A 20,523-nucleotide genomic window follows, 5' to 3' on the forward strand; every position below is an offset into this window, starting at 1 on the left:
TCACACTAAAGGACACAGGTGGTGTTTTTTTTTTTTACACAACGAAGTAGGAGTTGAGAGTGCAACAGACTCTTAATTAGAGATGTATTGTTATAGGTGTTGTTTAAAGTGTGCGCCTTCTAACATCCTTCATAATCCGGCACCCATCGTTTAAACAGTCTGACCGATGGACATTTTGAGACCACTACTTAACACATTAAACATCACTTATAATTTGGCTCGTGTGTATTCATTTGTCTGATTCTCTGTGGCTTATCTCTTGTGCTTTACAGGCCAGTGCCTTTCACACTAGACCACACTAAGCGATGTTAACACCACCCCAAGGACCTTCACAGGTGCAGAAAAATTGCTTTTCAACAGCTGAAGCTCTGCTAGGTTAAGTGGCCAAGTCAGAGTCAATCGTGGGAATTGAACAGGAGCCGCACACTTTATGGTCCAGTGCCTTACACACTAAGCCACATTGCCTGCACTCTAATGCAGTTCTCTTTTCATTTTGAAAATCTGATATGTAAAAGTGGTGGGGACTGACCCAGCATCCTTATGGTTCGATATTGTCTAGCATCTTACACACTAGGCCGCACTGAGTCTAGTAAAAAACACCGTGCCGGGACACTACAGGAGTACAGATCCATAACAATTCAATTGTTTATGTGTGTTTTGTACATTTGGAGCACAAGTTAGGTGAAAAGATAAGCTCAGAGTGACTGTACCCGGGGACTAGAATGGCCACATTTTCCTAGACAGTAGTAAAGAAAGTATTCAGACCCCTTCACTTTCTGCACACCTTATTGTAATGTACATTTCGTTTTAAATGGGGGGTGTAGTGGACAGATGGAGCCCTTGCCTAGCAGGGATGCCTATATGATGGAAGGACCTGGGGAGAGAGCAGACTCAAGACATTGTCTCCCCCAGGAGGGTGCTAGAGGGCAGCCCCCCAGGTGGCTGTGGCGTCACAGATTCCTAAAGGGCACGTTGGGAGTTGGAGTTCACTGTAGCCCTGTTGGGTTTCTGTGGGTGCCGCCAGGGGGCCAGTATGGAAACTGCAGAGCCCTACAATGCTGGGCTTCCCCCACACCTGGGAGTGCTTCTGGAACGTGGTAATGGGCCACCCAGAGCGCTCCCAGGTGTAGCTCCTTAAAAGGAGTCAGAGTCGGGAGGGAGGAAGACGAAGCTTGCCGAAGGAGGAGTGGAGGCAAAGAAGAGGAACGAGTCAGAGAGAGAGAAAGAGAAAGAAGAAAAGAAAAGTACTGTGTTGCACTGTGCTTGTGCTTATGTACTGTTCTTTTGAGGGGAACGACTGGGAAGCGTTTCCCATCATAATAAATGTGTGCTGTGTTATGAAACCTGGTGCCTGCTTGTGTTGAGTTTGGGTGGCTGATGTGCCCCCTGCAGGCCACAGGGGTAATTGTGCCGTTTTTGCCCATCAACCGACACTGAAGAACCCATGATGACAATTAAAAACAGGTTTTAAGAAAGGTTTTCAAATGTATTAAAAGCTCAAATCTCTCATTCATAAAAGTATGCAGACCCTTAATTTACTATGTCATAGATTACAGAGCTTCAAGTCGTCTTGGGTAGGTTTGCCCACCTGGATTTGGGCAGTTTATCCCATTCCTCCTGGCAGGTCTTCCCAAGTTCCGTTAGATTGGATGGGAAGCGTCTGTAAGTTGCTCATCTATAGGACTCTCCACACGTGTTCTCTGGGCCACTCAAGGACAGTCAGAGATTTCTCCTGAAGCCCCTCCAGCATTGTCCTGCCTGTATGCTTTGGATTATTATTGTGCTGAAGGGTAAACCGTCACCCCAGTCTGAGGTGGGTGGCCTGCATACTGGAGTTTGAGAGGATCTGCCAGGAATGATGTTGGTTCAATATGCTACCGGGAGATTCACTCGAAAGAGGCCCCGAATATTCTGTTGTAATTCCCGTTAGGATAAAGCAATCTGAACCAAAAAAATACGCTCTATACCTTGATATATGTGTAATCGATTTCATTACATGTGATGCTGGAAGTGGTTTCTGTTTTCTGCCAGACACATTTCAACCTGGCGCTCCATGCTCCTGAAAGTATCGGCAAGAGTCTTGGGGGGAATAGCAGCAATTTCACGCTGGATCCATAGTGCGAGGCCTTGTTCCGGTAGAGTTTTCCTTTTAGCATACCCCAAAGGAAGAAGTATGGTGGTGTCAGATCCGGCGACCATGGTGGCCAAAGCCTCTGTGAAATTCCTTTGATGCTGAAGAATGACTCTGCCATGCTCCTTGCCGATGTGTGACACGCTGCTCCATCTTGCTGGAAGTAACGTCCCATTAATTTACGATTATCCAGTTGATTCTGACATCGCTTAAACGAATTGGTGACCCAACAGGTTTGTACCATGAAGACGTGCTGCTCAATACCACCACCATCCTGATGAGAAGTCGAGTGACTGAGTGATGGGGTACGGGTGGTATTCACCCAGAAGTTGCAAACGGAGGTTAAACATGGTGACTGCTGTCTGGTGCCTACCTCGTCGCTCCAACGCAGGGACATCCCGGCTTGTTCGAAGCTCCATATACTGAGGAGCACATTGCACGTTGTTTCGTTCAGATTGCTTCATCCTAGCAAGAGTTATTACAGAATATTCAGGGCCTCTTTTGAGTGAATCTCCCTGTAGTACGTTGGGTTAAACACCTTTCTTCGTTAATCTCTGAGACCTCCATGTCTTTGTTCAGGGGTGGACAAAAGTAGATTTGCAGTTGTGAGAATGTGAAACACATGCACTATATGGACAAAAGTATTGGGGTGCCTGACTATTACACCAACAGGGACTTTAATGACATTGCATTCAACTAAACAGACTTTAATATGGAGTTGGTCCCCCCCTTTGCAGCTATAACAGCTTCCACTCTTCTTGGAAGGCTTTCCACAAGATTTTGGAGCTTCTGTGGGACTTTGTGCCCATTCATTCCGTAGAGCATTTACAAGGTCAGGCACTGATTTTAGATGAGAAGACCTCACTCACAATCTCCATTCCAGCTGATCCCAAAGGTGTCTGATGGGGTTGAGGTCAGGGCTCTGTGCAGGCCAGTCAAGTTCTTCCACACTGAATTCATCTCAGCATGTCTTTATGGGCCTTGCTTTGTGCACTGGGGCACAGCCATGCTGAAATAGAAAGGGGCCTTCCCCAAACAGTCTCTGCAAAGTTGGAAGCACAGCTTTGTCCAAAATGGTATGAACTATTAAGATTGCCATTCACTGGAAGTAAGGGGCCTCGCCCAAACCTTTAAAAACAGCCCCACACCATCATCTCTCCTCCACCAAACTTCACAGTTGGCACAACGCAGTCAGGCAGGTGACATTCTCCTGGCATCCGCCAAACCCAGACTCGCCCATCTGACTATCAAACAGAGAAACGTGATTCATCCCTCCATAGAACACGTTTCCACCACTCCATCCAGCGTTGGCATTGGACTTAGTGGTGTGGTGCAGCTGCTCGGCCATGGAAACCCCCATGAAGCTCCTGCCGCACAGTTAATGTCAGTGTAAGTTTGAAACTCTTCAGCTATGGAATCAGCAGAGCGTAGGCAACTTTTACGCACCATGCACCTTCTAAGTCATTGATCCTGCTCTGTGACTTTACGTGGTCTTCATGGCTGAGTTCCTTTTGTTCCAAAATGCTTCCACGTTCCAATACAGTGATCCCTCGCTATATCGCGCTTCGTCTTTCGCGGCTTCACTCTATCTCGGATTTTGTATGTAAGCATATTTAAATATATATCGCGGATTTTTTGCTGGTTCGCGGATTTCTGAGGACAATGGGTCTTTTAATTTCTGGTACATGCTTCCTCAGTTGGTTTGCCCAGTTGATTTCATACAAGGGACGCTATTGGCAGATGGCTGAGAAGCTACCCAGCTTACTTTTCTCTTTCTCTCTTGCGCTGACTTTCTCTGATCCTGATGTAGGGGGTGTGAGCAGGGGGGCTGTTCGCACACCTAGACGATACGGACGCTCGTCTAAAAATGCTGAAAGATTATCTTCACGTTGCTACCTTCTGTGTGCAGCTTTTAAGTATGCTGCACGGTGCTTCACATACTTAAAAGCTCAAAGGGCACGTATTGATTTTTCACTCTTTGTTTTTATCTGTCTCACTCTCTCTCTCTCTCTCACTCTCTCTCCCTGCTCCTGACGGAGGGGGTGTGAGCTGCCGCCTTCAACAGCTTTGTACTGCAAGCCAAACAGCCCTATTGATTTGTTTGCTTTCCTCTCTGTTTCCTTCGAAGAGGAAGATATGTTTGCATTCTTTTAATTGTGAGATGGAACTGTCATCTCTGTCTTGTCATGGAGCACAGTTTAAACTTTTGAAAAAGAGACAAATGTTTGTTTGCAGTGTTTGAATAACGTTCCTGTCTCTCTACAACCTCCTGTGTTTCTGCGCAAATCTGTGACCCAAGCATGACAATATAAAAATAACCATATAAACATATGGTTTCTACTTCGCGGATTTTCTTATTTCGCGGGTGGCTCTGGAACGCAACCCCCGCGATGGAGGAGGGATTACTGTAATCCGAATTTACAGTTGGCCATGGAATATTCAGCAGGGATGAAATTTCATAAACTTGTCTTATTGCAAAGGTGGCATCCTATCTCAGTACCACACTTGAAGTCACTGAGCTCTTCAGAACAGCTCATTTGGTTTCACAAATGTTTGTAAATGGAGACTGCATGGCTAGGTGGCAGTGGGGCTGACTGAAATACCTGAGGTGTGCCCAATACTTTTGTCCATACACTGTATATCTTTTAGACAATTTGAGCACTTAAGAGGTTATACCTAAGTGCACTGTGCCATTGTGACATTCTTTTGAGTTAATAAAGTTAATAAAGCTATTCCAATAATCCTAACCTGCCATACCCACCAATGTAAACCAACTGTTGCCCACCCCTGTATGTTAAACAATGTTAAGGTCCATTTTTCTTTATCATGTTCTATACATGGCTATTTATGTCCACATTAAACTGCAAACTATTTATAGCAACTGGACGGTTCTTTGCGTCCATAAGGTTATGCTCTTTAAAATATGGTCTGGAAAGTTCAAGTTAGCAGGATTTGCCAGGAGTAACATTAACAGAGACAACCAGACGGCTCTTTGGGTTGTCTTTTCTTTTTGACACTACCATTGCTTGAAATCCAAATGCACTTGTTTGTTTTTGTTGTTGAGACGATTAAATGAGGTTACTGGGGTGGTACCCCAACATGTCTTCCTGCTCCCAACTGCTTCTTTGCCACCAGTCACAATATATTGTGTGCTTTTCTTAGGAAAATCTTTTTTAACGCACGTGGCAGTTTGTGAGAGGCCCATCATTTTATTAGCTTGAAAGCCAACCCAAAATTATATGTAGTGTGGGTGCCCCCACGTCCTGGCTAGGATAAAGGAAGGTACCCAGCCAGGAAGCCATAGTGGAAGAATTGGGAAAATGGATTCACCAGGAGCAGGTCATTCCACCATACAGCAGGAGACAGTGTTGGGCTAAACCCAATCAGGACACCCACAGGGTTGCATGGGATATGGAGTCCGGCAACGCCACCCTGTTGGGGTCTTTGGGTTCCACCAGTGGGAGCTGTTGGTGGTCCCCTGGTTTCTGCAGAACCCAGAAGTGCTGTGGATGACTAAGACAAGCAATTCCCAGGTCAAGCTTAAAAGAACACCTGCTACCTCATTTGGACGAGTCAGAGTCGGGGGGGGGCAGTGGGCTACGCTCTTAGAGGAGAGAAGGAGAGCGAGAACTTCAAAGGCTGTCTATTGGCTGTAAGGGTAATTGTATTGAGCTGTCTGGATTCAAAAAATCCTTACCTTTGCATGCGGAGTTGTGTTGGGTTGTGTGTGTCTGGGGTTTGGGAACTCGACACCGCCCCCTACTGTTCCCAATAGTATTAAATGAAATGGAAATGTTGCCTACAACAAAAGTTCCAAAAATTTTGTCTTTTGTTTTTATTTTCAAATTGAAGTTTATCATTCATTATTGAAACTATTTAAATTGTAATCGATATCTCAGAGACTTTGACCCTGGTAAGGAGGGCTCTTTCCTTATTCAGGCCATTCTGCATTATGGCCTCACTAAATGAGCCGAGCGCTGCATTCCCATAATAATAATAATAATAATTATAATACATTTTATTTATATAGCACCTTTCCCATGCTCAAGGCACTTACAATATATAAGAAAGAACGGCAGGGTATACAGTATATAGTGTTGTACAAAGCAGATAAATAAATAAAGAAGATTACGACAGTGAATTCAGAGAAAAAGCCTAACAGACAACATAATTGATGGTCCAGCACACACACTCACAGGTTACATGAGCATCTTGACATAGAGGTAAACTGAGAGAAGGGTAATAAAGTCACGTAGAGCTAAAAGCCTTCCTGAACAGATGAGGTTTGAGTTGTTTTTTAAAAGAATTCATGGAGTCAGCTGACCTGATTAATTTCGGTAGGTCATTCCAGAGTCTGGGCGCTATACAGCTGAAGGCCCTGTCACCCATGGAGTGTAGATTAGTGTGGGGTACAACAAGATTACCAGAATCAGAGGACCTTAGTGGGCAGGCAGGCACATAGTGATGGAGAAGATCACTGATGTAGTTTGTAGTCGTGAGGTTATTTAAGGCTTTGTAGGTTATTAGTAGGATTTTATATTCGATTCTGTAAGACACAGGGAGCCAGTGAAGACGGAGCAGGATGGGTGTGTTGTTGGTTTGAGTAAGGACTCTTGCAGCTGAGTTTTGAATAAGCTGGAGCTGTGATATTAGATTAGTAGGGAATTACAATAATCGATGCGGGATGTGATAAAAGCATGGACAAGTTACTCAGCATTAGAGAAGGAGAGGAAGGAGCGAACACGGGATATGTTACGGAGGTGAAAGTAAGAAAGTTTCTTAATGTGATTTATGTGGGCGGAATAAGAGAGGGAGGAATCAAAAATGACACCAAGGTTCTTTACAGTAGAGGCAGGTCTGATGAGATCACTACCAAGACTGACTGGGAAGGAGCTCATTTTATTAAGTTGCACTTTAGTCCCAATTTGCAGGAGTTCAGTTTTGTTGCAATTTAATTTTAAAGAGTTCTGCTCCATCCAGGTTTTAATTTCACTAAAGCAGGTTGTGAGCTGAGAAAGCTCTGATGAAGTTCCACTTTTTAACATTGAAGTAGAGTTGAGTGGGCGGCACGGTGGCACAGTGGGTAGCGCTGCTGCCTCGTAGTTAGGAGACCCGGGTTTGCTTCCCGGGTCCTCCCTGCGTGGAGTTTGCATGTTCTCCCTGTGTCTGTGTGGGTTTCCTCCCACAGTCCAAAGACATGCAGGTTAGGTGGATTGGCAATTCTAAATTGGCCCTAGTGTGTGCTTGGTATGTGGGTGTGTTTGTGTGTGTCCTTCGGTGGGTTGGCACCCTGCCCGGGGTTGGTTCCTGCCTTGTGCCCTGTGTTGGCTGGGATTGGCTCCAGCAGACCCCCGTGACCCTGTGTTCGGATTCAGCGGGTTGGAAAATGGATGGATGGAGTAGAGTTGAGTATTATCTGCATAAAAATGATAACCCAGTCCATAGCTATGAATAATATGGCCAAGGGGATGCATGTAAATACAGAAGAGAAGAGGACCAAAGACAGAGCCCTGAGGAACTCCTTGTGTGACTGGTGCTGAGCTGGATCTGCTAATAAGACGCTCCACCAGTCATGAAATACCAGAAATCAGGCCTGCTGCCACTGACACTTCACTGAGGTCCTTTGAGACTCTGAATCTTTGGCCTTAAAAATTGTTATGCATTAGTAGAAGTCGGTGGAGTCTTTTTTTTTGTTTGTTTCCCAAGCAGGCGTCCCTCTCTCTCTGGAGCAAAACACGAGAGGCCTCTGCCTAAGGGCTGTGAGAGAGGAGTAGAATGTTTAAAACATAACCCAGGGCAATGAATCTGCTGGGAAATAAAAGCCACACACTTCAGAAGAGTAAATCCAAACCGGGTGAAATGCAAATGCAGTCAGGAAAAGAGCAAATAAAAAGTTAAAAAAAAAAGAAAGTCTTTCATCTACTTACACTATTAATTGTGGAGATGAAGAGCAGGATAGCCGAGGCTATATGGAAAAGGAGGATGAACGCTAGCACCACCAACATTCTAATAAAGCGGCCTTCCGTCTAGACACCTACAGGAGCTGCAAGAGAAAAGAGAACATATGGTCACAACTTAGAGCAGTGACTTTCAACATGTGCCATGAGAGCTACCCAGGTGTGCCATGGACATAATAGTGTAGCACACCTGGGTCTGAACCAGAGAGGGGGCAAGCCCCAAAGGGGCTCGAGACCTGTCTGAAGAGGACAGGACTACCTGGAGAAGCTGGCATAAAAGCAGCTCCACGATGACTATGTTGAGGACACAGCACTTAGTGTAAGCACCTTGAGCAGGAGAAAGGCACTATATACATAAAACGTATTATAATTATTATTATTAGAATGCTTTGGACTCATCTCCTAGCTGCTACATCTGCTTGGATTTGCCGTCGCCAGTAAGTCTCACAGGGCTGGTGGACTGCAGGCATACAAGTTGCAAACTAAAGGGCAAAGCAGCTGGGAGATGCCACCAAAATGCTCACTAGGTGCCCTGATCGTGAAAGCTGATCTCAGAGCAGCATTTTACCGGCTTCTCCAATAGTCCTGCCTCTCCGGACAGTTGAGCACGTGTATGAGATATAATGTGTTTGTGGTTAGATGAACGGTGGTGTGCCTTGGGATGTTGTTAAAAACAGTAAGTGTGCCACCACAGAACAAAGTTTGGGAAACACTGAGTTATAGCCTCAAGTCACTTGAGAAGAATGAAAATTGAATGGCCGTGCTTTCCTTCCTCACCCCAAGAATGTCTGTTGTGTTCATTGGTGTCACTAATTTTGTCCTATATAATTATGGGTGTTTGCACAAGGCGGACCAGCATCTTGGTTGCCACCATACAGTATGTCCACTGCTGCAAAGGATATGCCCTGGCTTCCCATATGTGGCTTCCAAATTGGATGGATGGATTACACAAAGCATTTATAATATTTATAGTGCCACACGATTCCGAGTTCTGGGTGTTGCTTGCACATTCACCACTACGTCTCCATGAGTTTTTCCACCCACATTGCAAAATCGTCCCCATGTAAACATGGATGTGTGCGTGAGGTGGCCCTGCAATGAACTAGAATGTGATGTACGCACAACGGATGGAAGAAGCTGCTCACTTAAGCCTATGCATGATTATCACTTGAATGTGTCTGTTCTTTCTGGGTGAGATATTGAGACAGCTTAGCTATTAGCTAAACTTGATGGACTGAATGGTTGCCCCTTGTTTGTCAAATTTCTTTATGTTCTTATATTCCCAAACCCACGCTGACCTGTTTGACAGGCATGACTGGACACTGACCTGAAACAGTTAGGTGCACGTCATACTACATGACTAGAAATTAAAGGGCGCGACTCTGTGATTGACTTTCCAGGACAGTTTCATATCTCCAAACCCATCTTGAACCACTTCAGAGACATTAATGGCTGGATGTGGCCTTGAAAAGGCAGGTGCATCCATCCACTTTCGGAGTCCACCTTATCTATCATGGATGGACAGAGCTTAGCACTCCAGCATCAGGTACAAGACAGGAGCCAACACCGGATGGGTTGCCAGTCCACATGAAAGCACTCAAAAGGCGGGCAATTTGGAGTCACCTTAGAGGACAGGATCCAGGTCAAGGTCATAGGTGGTCAAGGTGGACTGCAAGGTGGGAACCAGTTCTCAACTGGATACCAGTCCAAAGTTATGTTACACTCACAACACCCAAACCACATGGTGCCACCTTAACCTCGCTGATTAACCTGTTCATGTTTGTGAGTACCTAGAGTAAAACGTTCACATCATCCTGCCTCACAGACTATGGATCCAGCAAAGGGGTATGCATCTTGATGTCCCCCCAGTCTCCTGAATCAGGACTACCTGACCAACAGATGGCAGTTTGAGAGGCTTAAGGGACTCTGTGTCAGAGATGGTGGTGTGTCTCCTTTCCTGATTACCTTCTACACAATGGACTTCCAATATGAAACCAGCTCCTGCCATCTACAGACGTTTCCAGATGACTCCACCATCATAGATAACAATGACAATGGAGACAAGTCGGAGTACAAGAGGCAGGTGATGGTCTTTGTCTTATGGTGTAGGAAGAAGTACGTGTAACTCAACATCAACAAGACAACAGAGTTGGCAGTGGACTTCAAGTATGACAAGGAGCTCCTGAGACCAGGAGGAGAAAATGGAGGTGCGGCAGAGCTACAGGTACCTGGGGGGACCATAAGAACAGCAAACTGGACTGGTTTGACAACAGGATGGCCCTGTATGAGAAGGGCCAGAGCAGAATGTCCTTCCATGATGGGGCTCAGATCTTGTGATGTGTGCAGCAAACTGATGGAAATGTTCTACCAGTTAATTACCAATTCCATACCAAATGGCATATAACAGAGGCATAAGCAATGCATTTGTCATTCCAACAGATGGAGCATCACAAACGTTTTAATACTACAAATGTCTATGATGTGCCATCTGTTGGAATGAAAAAACGTAATGCATAACAATACTACATCCATTATAAAATACATTCCAATAGATGGTGCACTGCAAACATTAATGCTGAGTCCTACTTAGATTTCAACCCATCTTGATGGGGAACACAATAATTTAGCAAAAAATACAAGCATTTTATACATTGCAAGGATACGACTGGATGACACGGTGCATAAGTAAAGTGAAATTTTTTTATAGATGTTTTTGCGTTGTATGTTGTTGTTCAGTGTTGGTCCTCCATTCTGTCAAAATGTGTTGTCTCTGTACCTGCCGCGTTTGACACACTTACTTCTTCAACACCTTTAGTGTTTTGCTGGCATTTAAGGTCATGCCCTCTAATTGTTTTCATCATACTTAACCAACAGAACCATGCTGGTTAACGCTGAAGATGAGTACTCATCTACGGAGACTCTTAATTATGGCATCCCCTTTGGTTCAGTTTTGGGGCCCACTCTCTTTGCATTGCAGCTGCTTCCATTAGAGAACATCATTTGAAAACATAAAGTCTCCTTTCACTTTTATGCTGATGGTTTTCAGCTTTACCTGCCCATATGGTTTACTTTTTCTGTATTTGATGACTGCTTGGAAGAGATAAAAACATGAATGGCCAATAACCTACAGTTAAATGAGGCTGTCGTAGGTGGTCCTAAGGGATAACTCAACTTGACTTCCTTTGATTTTGCTCAGTTCTCGCCATTTGTAAAATCAGGTGCTAAGAATTAGGGGATCATTTTTGACACTGCCCTCAGATTTGACAAGCTAGTCAGCTCTTTGGTGAAGGCCAGCTTGTTGCAGCTCAGGATGATCTCTAGAATTAAGTCGTTCCTTCATTTTAATTTTTTGAAGATGGTGATCCACGCCTTTGTTACCTCACGATTAAACTTGTTGTAACTCATTGTGTGCTGATTTAAGTCGGCCTTCTTTAGCGCGTTAGTTACTGGTGCAGAATTCTGCAGCTCGACTGCTCGCGGGAAAAAGAAAAATGTCCACAAATCACCAGTCCTGGCTTCTCTTCATTGACTTCCTGTGTATTACAGGGTCCAGTTTAAGGTCTTAATGTTTGTTTTTAATGCCCATCCTCTTACATTTCTGATCTTATCACACCTTAGGGGTCACTGTGGTCATCTAACCAACAACTGCTTGTGGTTTCATACTGCAGACTGAAGTGAATTATGACACCCGAGTTTTGGCCTTGGACATCAGAGCGGTTTCATCTGCTGAGGATTTTAAAGCTCAAATGAAAACTAGCTGTGTAAGCCTGTGCTGTAAAAAGCCTGGGCTTCTAGAAACTATTGAAATTGTCAGAAAAAAAACTAAAATGTAGAGATGTGAGGTAATTGAATGGAACTACTCAGGGCAAGGGATAAGGATCTATGTCTGATGTTGTCCCACTAGCCCAGTTATGTAGGCAGTGCACTCATTACATCATTTTCATTGTTCCTGCAGGCTTTACATTCGATGTCATACACCTTAAAAAACTTCACGGTAAACGACATTTCGTATAAAAATCTTGTCGCAATCTTTAATCAACTTGCCCTGAACCCCCTGGTGGCCACAGCATCAAATCATTCAGATACAGGCCAGGAGTTATGGATCATGGATCAGGCCGTGGAGGCCATGTGATCTCAAGGTTGTTGGTGCCAGACCGGCTGATTTGAGTATCAGTGTAACTGCTGGGATGTTCACTCACAAAAGTCCCCAAAGTTTACTTAGAATGGTGCGAAAAACCAAAACCATTCAAGTGAGCGGCAGTTCTTTGGACAGAAACGCCTTGGTGTTGAAAGACATCAGAGAAGAATGGCTAGATTGGTTCAAGATGAAAGGCTCCTGTAACTCAGAACCACTTCGTACAGTACAACTGTGGTGAGCAGAAAAGCATCTTTGAATGAACAACATGTCAAATCTTGAGGCAGATGGGCTACAACAGCAGAAGACCACTTCGGGTTCCACTCTTGTCAGCCAAGAACAGAAATCTGAGGCTGCAGGGTCACCAAAATTGCAATAAGACTGGAAAGGTGTAGCCTGGATGGATGAATCTTGATTTCTGTTGAGGCACACAGCATGAATCCAACTTGCCTTGTGTCAACAGTCCGCACTGGTGCTGGTGGTGGGTGCAATGACGTGGGGAATGTTTTCTTGGCACACTTTGGGCCTGTTAATTCCATTCAATCACTGCTTGAATGCCACGGTCAGTTTGAGTATCATGGCTAACCATTTACATCTCTTCATGGCCACAGTTTGCTCATCTTCTAATGGCTGCTTCTGGCGTGATAATTCACCATGTCATAAAGCAAAAGTCGTCTCAAACTGCTGTCATGAACATGACAATGAGTTCAGAGTTCTGCAGTGGCCTTCCCAGTCTCTGGATCGGAATGCAAAGCAACAGCTTTGGCAAAGCCAGAGACCACCCAGGGTTACTTAACAGAGAGCTGATCAGACTTATAACAGTGCAGTGTGCAGACACTGGGTCATTTATTTCTCACTCTTGATCTCGGCTCGAGATTCAATCAAATCATTTCCACTTATGGATACTCCACCATTTCATTGAGGGGTCTGGGATGGGTGTGTTGGGTTTTGGTAAAAAGGTACCTTTGCCGTCATGGGACCCCTGGGCATGCCCTGATGGTAGATAGGCCTCTGACCTTTGGGATATGATAGGAGTGGAGATTGAAAGTGCAGCTGACACAAACCTGCAGTAACTGGGTGATGCCATCATGTCAACATGGACCAGAATCCCAAAGGAATCATCTTGGGGAATCCATCCATGAAGAATTGAGGCTGTTTTGAGATCCAAAGGGAAGCCCTGCCCTGTATCAGTAAAGTGGTCCTAAGAATTTGCACACATGAAAACATGACATGAAATTTTTTCGTGCCTATCACTGTAAATAACGTATAAAAAAGAAAGAAAAAGAAAAGACATTTTTGGGTGGAGTATTCTTTTAAGGGCCACAGGTCGGATGTAACACAGGAACCAACGCAGTACAGGATGCCACTTTATTTCAGGAAATTAACAAAAAATATAAGTGGATTATAATGAAACACACACATTGAAAAGTGTTTTTCTTTGAAGTTGTTAGCACCGAGGTGAGTAAATCGGACTTGAGCTTCAACACACGGGCTTGGCCAAGGTGTTCCATAGTCCCCGCCCCCCACGCCCCCCGGCCTATCAGACTGCCTGCTAACAAAGGATATGGCAGTCTTCCAAAAAACATTTTGCATTTTAAGAGGGGGTGGGGTAGGATGGTGGTGATGAGGAGGGGGTGGGGGGAGGTGTAAGCAGCCATGCCCTAAAGGCTTCACTGGAAAAATAATACTTCATTGTTAAAGAACACAGCCAGGTCATTGTCTGGCGTGACATTTTCTCAGCTGCCACAGAGTGAAACGCTGGCACTAACTTTGCTCTACTTTTTTCAGCTGATAGATTCCAGTAGTTGTCCTGTGTCATGATGCCAGCTGGAGAGGTTTGGCTTAGATGTGTGCTGGATGTGTCAAAGAATGTGCTTTAAATATGGACTAGGGGCTGAAGCAAAGCAATAGAAAACCTTAATGATGGTAAATTTTAGGATGATCATTTCTTAAAATTGCAATATGAATCTTGCAATGGACAGCGTACATGGACTGGCATCCCAACTGGGATTGGAACAAGGAACCTTCTGATAACTGGGGGAGATGAACATGGATAAAGATTTTCTCCACCAATAAATTAGGTGGCAGCGCCTCCTTGGGATAGTATCCCCACATGGACAACTGCAGTGCATGCTGGAACCTGTAGTCCCGTGAAACAGCCCTGTTGGGTTCCGTGGGGCCACCAGGGGGAGCTGGAGGGATTCACAAACCTGGCTTTTTTGGACTTCCAATTGAGCTAAAAGTGCTTCCATTGGGCTATGCCCCAGCACCGGAAAAACTTCCAGGTACGGCATAAAAAAGCCTCATCCAAGCTAGTTGGAGTCGGAGGGAAGAAGGACAAAGCTTGTCTGGAAGGCATGGAAGAGAAGAAAGAGAAAGAAGAATTGTGTTGTGCTGTATTTATGAAACTTCTGAAGCCTTTGTGTAAGGTACTTTGTGAAACTAAACCTTTCATTATACCAGGATTTGTGTCTGGGGTTTGGAGTTCTGCAGCAACCCCTGGTGGTCACAATCCATAAATGAGCACCTTATATAGAATCTGTCACAATACGACAAAAGACAAAGTGCCATCCATTGAAGCTCTCCTAACAAAACAATCCTCTAAACCACCCCACAAAGTAGTGTTTATTAGTTTATATTTGTCGCCGTTACTTCAGCCTAATCCTAAAAAGAGTGTAAATAATAATAATAATAATAATAAAATACATTTATATAGCACTTATGTTGCTACTCAAAGCACTTCACATAGACAGAGAGGAACCACTTCAACCAGCACTAATGTGAGGCATCCAAATGGATGATGAGACAGCAACCATTATTGCACCAGTAAGCTCACCACACATTAGCTATCCTCTTTAATAAAATCCCTGTGTGTGTCCAAGTGTCCGTGTGTGTGTATCTTCTGGTGAAGTGCGGAGGGCACGGTGCGATGCTTCAAAGACCGCCTGACGCGTCACACAAGACAGAGAGGGCGGGACCTTTAAAATATTGCGTGGCCAATCCATTCAGATTTCGGTAAATGAGGTAAGACCTAAAACATAACGCACGAAAAATCCAATCGGGTACTGAGACGCGGAGACCAGCTTCCCCAAAGAGGTGGGATTAGCGCTTGTTGTTCACTCTGAGGATGTCAGATTTGCGATTAACAAAGTTGGCCCGGTAAAGTGTAAAGTGTTTTCCTAAATATATGAATTTCCATGATATTACAATAGGATGACTTTTAAAAGTAGATTTATTTTCGCGCACATAAAATCCGTTGCTGGGGAGACACCATACATACAATAATCAGCTGCACGTCAGCACAGATTAAAATACTTGCTGGAGAGACGTATTACTGTGAGAGAAAATTAAAGGCACACAATACAGTGACGCATATTACAGCCACATACAAGCCAGTATTACTGTCAGAGAAAATAGACGGTCCTTTGCCATTTAATATAGACTGTTCCTACTAATGTTTATGCACTACTGTTCTAGCACCCGTTATTGTAACAGGCTTAATGTCTGGTTAATATATAATAATAATAATCAGGTCAGGTTGGGGAGCACACACTGGTACAGTGCGTTGCCACACCCACCACATGATGAAACACGGTTGGCAGCCCTCCTAGGCAGACACGTGGTCCAGTCCCACCCTCCGGAAATGACCCTCTATTTGCCACAGCCAGGTGTGATGTGGGCATCCCCTTGGCCTGGTCCAGCCGCTTGAGTCCTCAACAATGAAGATCCTGTGAGCCGGATCCCCCTCGGAGAATTGCGCCACATGGCTGTAGTGCTATAACTGACGCTCCCTCACAATGCAGGTAATGTGCTTCATTCGGGACTCCATGACTGCTCAATCGACACAAAGTCAAACCAGCAGTACCCAAGGATTCTCCAAAGAGACACAGTACTGAAGGAGTCCAGTCTTCATCTCAGGTCACTGGATAGCATCCGTGTCTCGCAACCATATAGCAAGACAGGAAGCACCAGGACTCTAAAGACATGGACTCCATCTGCACTGGCAATTGGAAGGTTGCCGGTTCGAATCCCATAAATGCCAATAGAGACTCTGCTCTGTTGGGCCCTTAACCTGCAATTGCTGAGCGCTTTGAGTAGTGAGAAAAGCGCTATAAAAATGCAAAGAATTATTATTATTATGGATCTTTGTGCTTTGGCAGAGATAACAGGAGTGCCACACACCCCTTTTCAGTGACCTCATGACCCCCCCCCCATGCTCTCTCCATCCGTCTACTGACTTCATACAGTATAAAAAGTCACCAGAGACATGAATGTCACTGCCGAGGTAAGTAGAGAGTGTCGACCTCTCTCCACAGTCAGACACACTGCTGACGGCTGTGCCCCAGAGGTCATTAAAGGCCTGAAACTTGGTTTTTATCAGGACACTCGCAAGCCCAGACATTCAGACTCCACGCACAGTCTCTTGAGAACCCCGATTAGAGCCTCCATTGACTCCATGAATAATAATAATAATAATACTAATACATTTTACTTCTCTGCGGTGGGCTGGCGCTCTGCCCGGGGTTTGTTTCCTGCCTTGCGCCCTGTGTTGGCTGGGATTGGCTCAAGCAGACCCCCATGACCCTGTAGTTAGGATATAGCGGGTTGGATAATGGATGGATGGATTTTACTTCTATAGCACCTATCCTATGCTCAAGGTGCTTCATAGAGTCTCAGACAGAACAGCAGGGTATACAGTGGCGTATAAAAGTATTTAATCCCCTTGAAGGTCATCCTAATTTTCTGCATGACTAAAGATTTGTCCCCATGTTTATCATTTAGTATTTTCAATGTGAACTCTTCTGCTGTAACAATATGTTTCCAAAGTCAAAATAAACCCTTTTCTGTAGATATTTAACTAAAGAAGAAAAACTCCAAAGTTTGTGTTTAAGTATTTAAACCTCTGTGTTTTGGAGGCTCCAGGTTTACACAAATAACAAAATAATCACAAACGTCACAAAGGTGACAGTCTTTTGACATAAACACAACTAGGTACTACTTGTGAGTCCTATATATCTCTCTGGATATAAAAAGCCCCCTTTGTAAGGGTCAAAATCTTTGTTCGACAATCACTGCAAAAATGAAGTCAAATGAGCATTCAGCTGATGTGAGAAACACAAATGCAGGAAATGACTACAAAAAATATCAAAGAGTTTGAATGTCCCGTTGCGCACTGTTGGATCCGTCATCAGAAAGTGTAAGGTCCATCACAGCATCAGGACTCTTAGTAGAACAGGCCGCCCCTCATAACTAAACATCAGAGCAAGACGTTGACTAGTGAGGGAAGCCACTTAATATCCAACCGTCACTCTCCAGAGTCTGCAATGCTCTTTGGCTGAAACTGGAGTGAAGGGGCAGGGGTCCACAATTTCAAGAGCTCTCCATAAAGCAGGCCTCTATGGGAGGATAGCAAGATAGAAGCCATTCCTTAAGAAGATCAACATAAAAGCATGTATGACATTTTCTACAAAGCATGAGAAAGACCTGGTTAAGACTTGGGAGAAGGTTTTGTGGTCAGATGAGACCAAAATAGAACTTTTTGGCCAGGGTTCAAAGAAGTATGTGTGGTGTAAAAGTAACACTCCATGTGCCATAGAGGTACACCATACTTACAGTGAAATATGGTGGAAATATGCTGGGCCTGCTTTTCATGCGCTGGGTTTGGGGATCTTGTCAGAGTTGAAGGGACGATGGATGGACACAAATACCACACAATATTGCAGGAGAACTTGTTCTAGTCTGCTATGAATCTATGGCTTGGGACAAGATTCATCTTTCATCATGATGATGACCATAAGCATAAGGCCAAAATGACACTGGAATGGCTCAAAAACAGAAAGGTGAATGTTTCGGAATGGCCGAGCCAAAGCCCTGATCTTAACCATATTGAGAATGTGTGGCACTGTTTGAAAACCGCTGTACAGAGGTGCTCTAACAGCCATTTGCTAGTTATTTAATTTATATTAAATGTTTGCCTATATACTAGTGCATAGTCTATGGGAGGTTCTTATAACCCCCACAAGCTGAATTGAATTGGTATATTCTAACTATTTCTTGTCCCTCTGACCATAGATTAGTCTCAGTTAGTGGACTGCCTTTCCGTAGGTAAGGCATGGAAAGCACACATTTTCAAACCATGTCTTATCGTGCTCAGTTGTATGTGCAGAGCCGTACATTTAGAACGAACTAAATGTGAAGTAAAACATAGTGAAATAATTCATCCTTAAGTATAGAAACAATTGAAGTTTAACAAGAAGAGACATTTTTCTTTTTTTTTTTGCCTTTTATTCTATGTGTGTAACAACTCATCTCTATTCTTGTGTGGACTGTTTGCTTGAATTTTCATTAAACCTTTTTAAAACAAACCTTTTTGGACTTAGAGATTTCTTATGGCTTGCATCTGACCCATGCTTGATCCTGCCTTACTTACCAGCAGTTACACGTGCCATCCAACCATCCTGGAAGATCTCTAGAAATTCTGCCAAGAAGAATGGGGAAGAATCACTCCTGAGCAATGTGCCAAACTGGGACATACTTAGCCCATAAAAATGAAGGCTGTTATTGCACCAAAAGAGATCTCGACAAAGTATTAAATTAGGCAAGTAGCACAGATCGGGCAGTGACTTCTCCACCCAACATGGACACACAGCTCTGTGATGTCACGTCATTCTCAGAGATGATGCTGCTTCTGTATTCGGACTCTGATGTCACAGCAGTGACATTTCCTTTACAGTCTGCAGGCTGTGGATCTCTCACCTTGCCACGTATGTTGCTCATATGTCTTCACAAATTATCTTGGGCATCCTGGGCCAGTGTAAGGTGGATTATGATTACAATATGCATGCATGCAAGTTCTGCGCGTGTGCGACAGAAACCAGGTAAGCAGCACAGATTGGGTAATAACATCGCCATCCAACATGGCTACTACAGCTCTGTGATGTCATTCTGACTTCGCAAAGCATCATGGGGTGCCGGAGGAAAACAAGTTCATCTAAGCTGGCCACCCAGCAAATTTAGGGAACAGTTTGGTGGATGAGGTAATTGGCAAACCAGCGAATTTACTGTGATAAACTCTTCAGCAAATTTCGCCGCTCAATTCAGCCTGCGATTATGTGAAAACCTTCTAATCAATATAAGCCTTTGCCAGATGGATTTTACATTTTTACACTTTCTGTGCATTCCAGGAAGATGCAGTAATAGCAGGCATGGGTTACATAAACTGGAAAGGACAGACTCATAAGTAGCAGGTATCACTGTTGGACATCATCGATGCTGATTATTGAGGATGGTGTTAATAATGATGGATGTTTTATTAATGCAAATGTAAAAGAAACAGAAAACTTGGAGGCACTTTGGCATGTCACATCTCTCAGTTCTGCAGCAACAATCCATGAACCACCAGGCTGTAATAATCTCATTAAACTCCTCAGCAAAGGGTGGAGGACATCATGCATGCTTTTGCAGCAAACCGTAACAATGGAGGAATTCTAATAGAAAACATTCAGTCTGCAAAATTCCCTATTAAATGTCTGCTCAATTCTGGGAAATGTCTATTAAGTTTCCAGATTAATATGTGAATTTATGTGTGTAATGTAAAGTTAGTTTGTACAATAGAGCATTAAAATACAAGTTGCTCTGCCTCATCTTGTTAAGCCCTCCCAGATAAACGCTTCCAGCCTTTCTGCACAGTGTTGTATAGTTATGCTGTGTTCTATTTCAACTGGGAAGTCAGAATTTCCAAGTTCCAAGTAGTACTAGGGTGTTGTGCCATGTTAGCCATTATGGATGCAGTGAGAAGTCAAGCAAAATGACACCTTTTATTGCCTAACTAAAAAGATTACAATGTTAGGCAATAAAAGGTGTCATTTTGCTTGACTTCTCACCAAGTTCCAAGTACGAAGTTTCAACTGGTACGCCTCCCACAAGTCGGATTTCCTATTAAGAAAGTCGAAAGAGCTTCAACAATCCCGATTTCAAAATCCAAGATGGCTGCACCACACATTAACAGAAGTGATCGCTGTATCTGTTTATTAGCTCTTCTGTCTGTTTGTGTCCCAGTAAATCAGTCGTACACACAGTTCTGTCCAACTTCTATCTGTGGTCATGCAAGACAGAATCCCAAAATACCAGCGTGTAACGCACTGTTCAGTAGTAGTCTGCATTTTCAAAAGAGCAAGCACAACAAACATTTTCCTTACTGGTTTTCGGAATATTTTACTGGAACGTGCTCAAGTCGGGTGTGACGTCAGTCTCAGTTCTGACATCCGACTTCCGAGGTAAATGGAACGCAGAATTACTGT

At 44.1% G+C, this 20,523-nt stretch overlaps 1 protein-coding gene across 1 annotated transcript in view; it reads right to left on the minus strand.

Moving 5' to 3' along the window:
- The window catches only part of emp2 (epithelial membrane protein 2), an 83,446-nt gene that overhangs the window by 21,177 nt on the left and 41,746 nt on the right, over positions 1-20,523 (minus strand). Inside the window, exon 2 of the mRNA XM_028814385.2 lies at positions 8,059-8,174. Coding sequence (XP_028670218.1) covers positions 8,059-8,136 — 78 coding nt within the window. The 5' untranslated portion in view covers positions 8,137-8,174. The remainder of the gene's footprint in view (positions 1-8,058; positions 8,175-20,523) is intronic.

Source organism: Erpetoichthys calabaricus, chromosome 11 (genome assembly GCF_900747795.2).
Source record: "Erpetoichthys calabaricus chromosome 11, fErpCal1.3, whole genome shotgun sequence".
Classification (NCBI taxonomy): domain Eukaryota; kingdom Metazoa; phylum Chordata; class Cladistia; order Polypteriformes; family Polypteridae; genus Erpetoichthys; species Erpetoichthys calabaricus.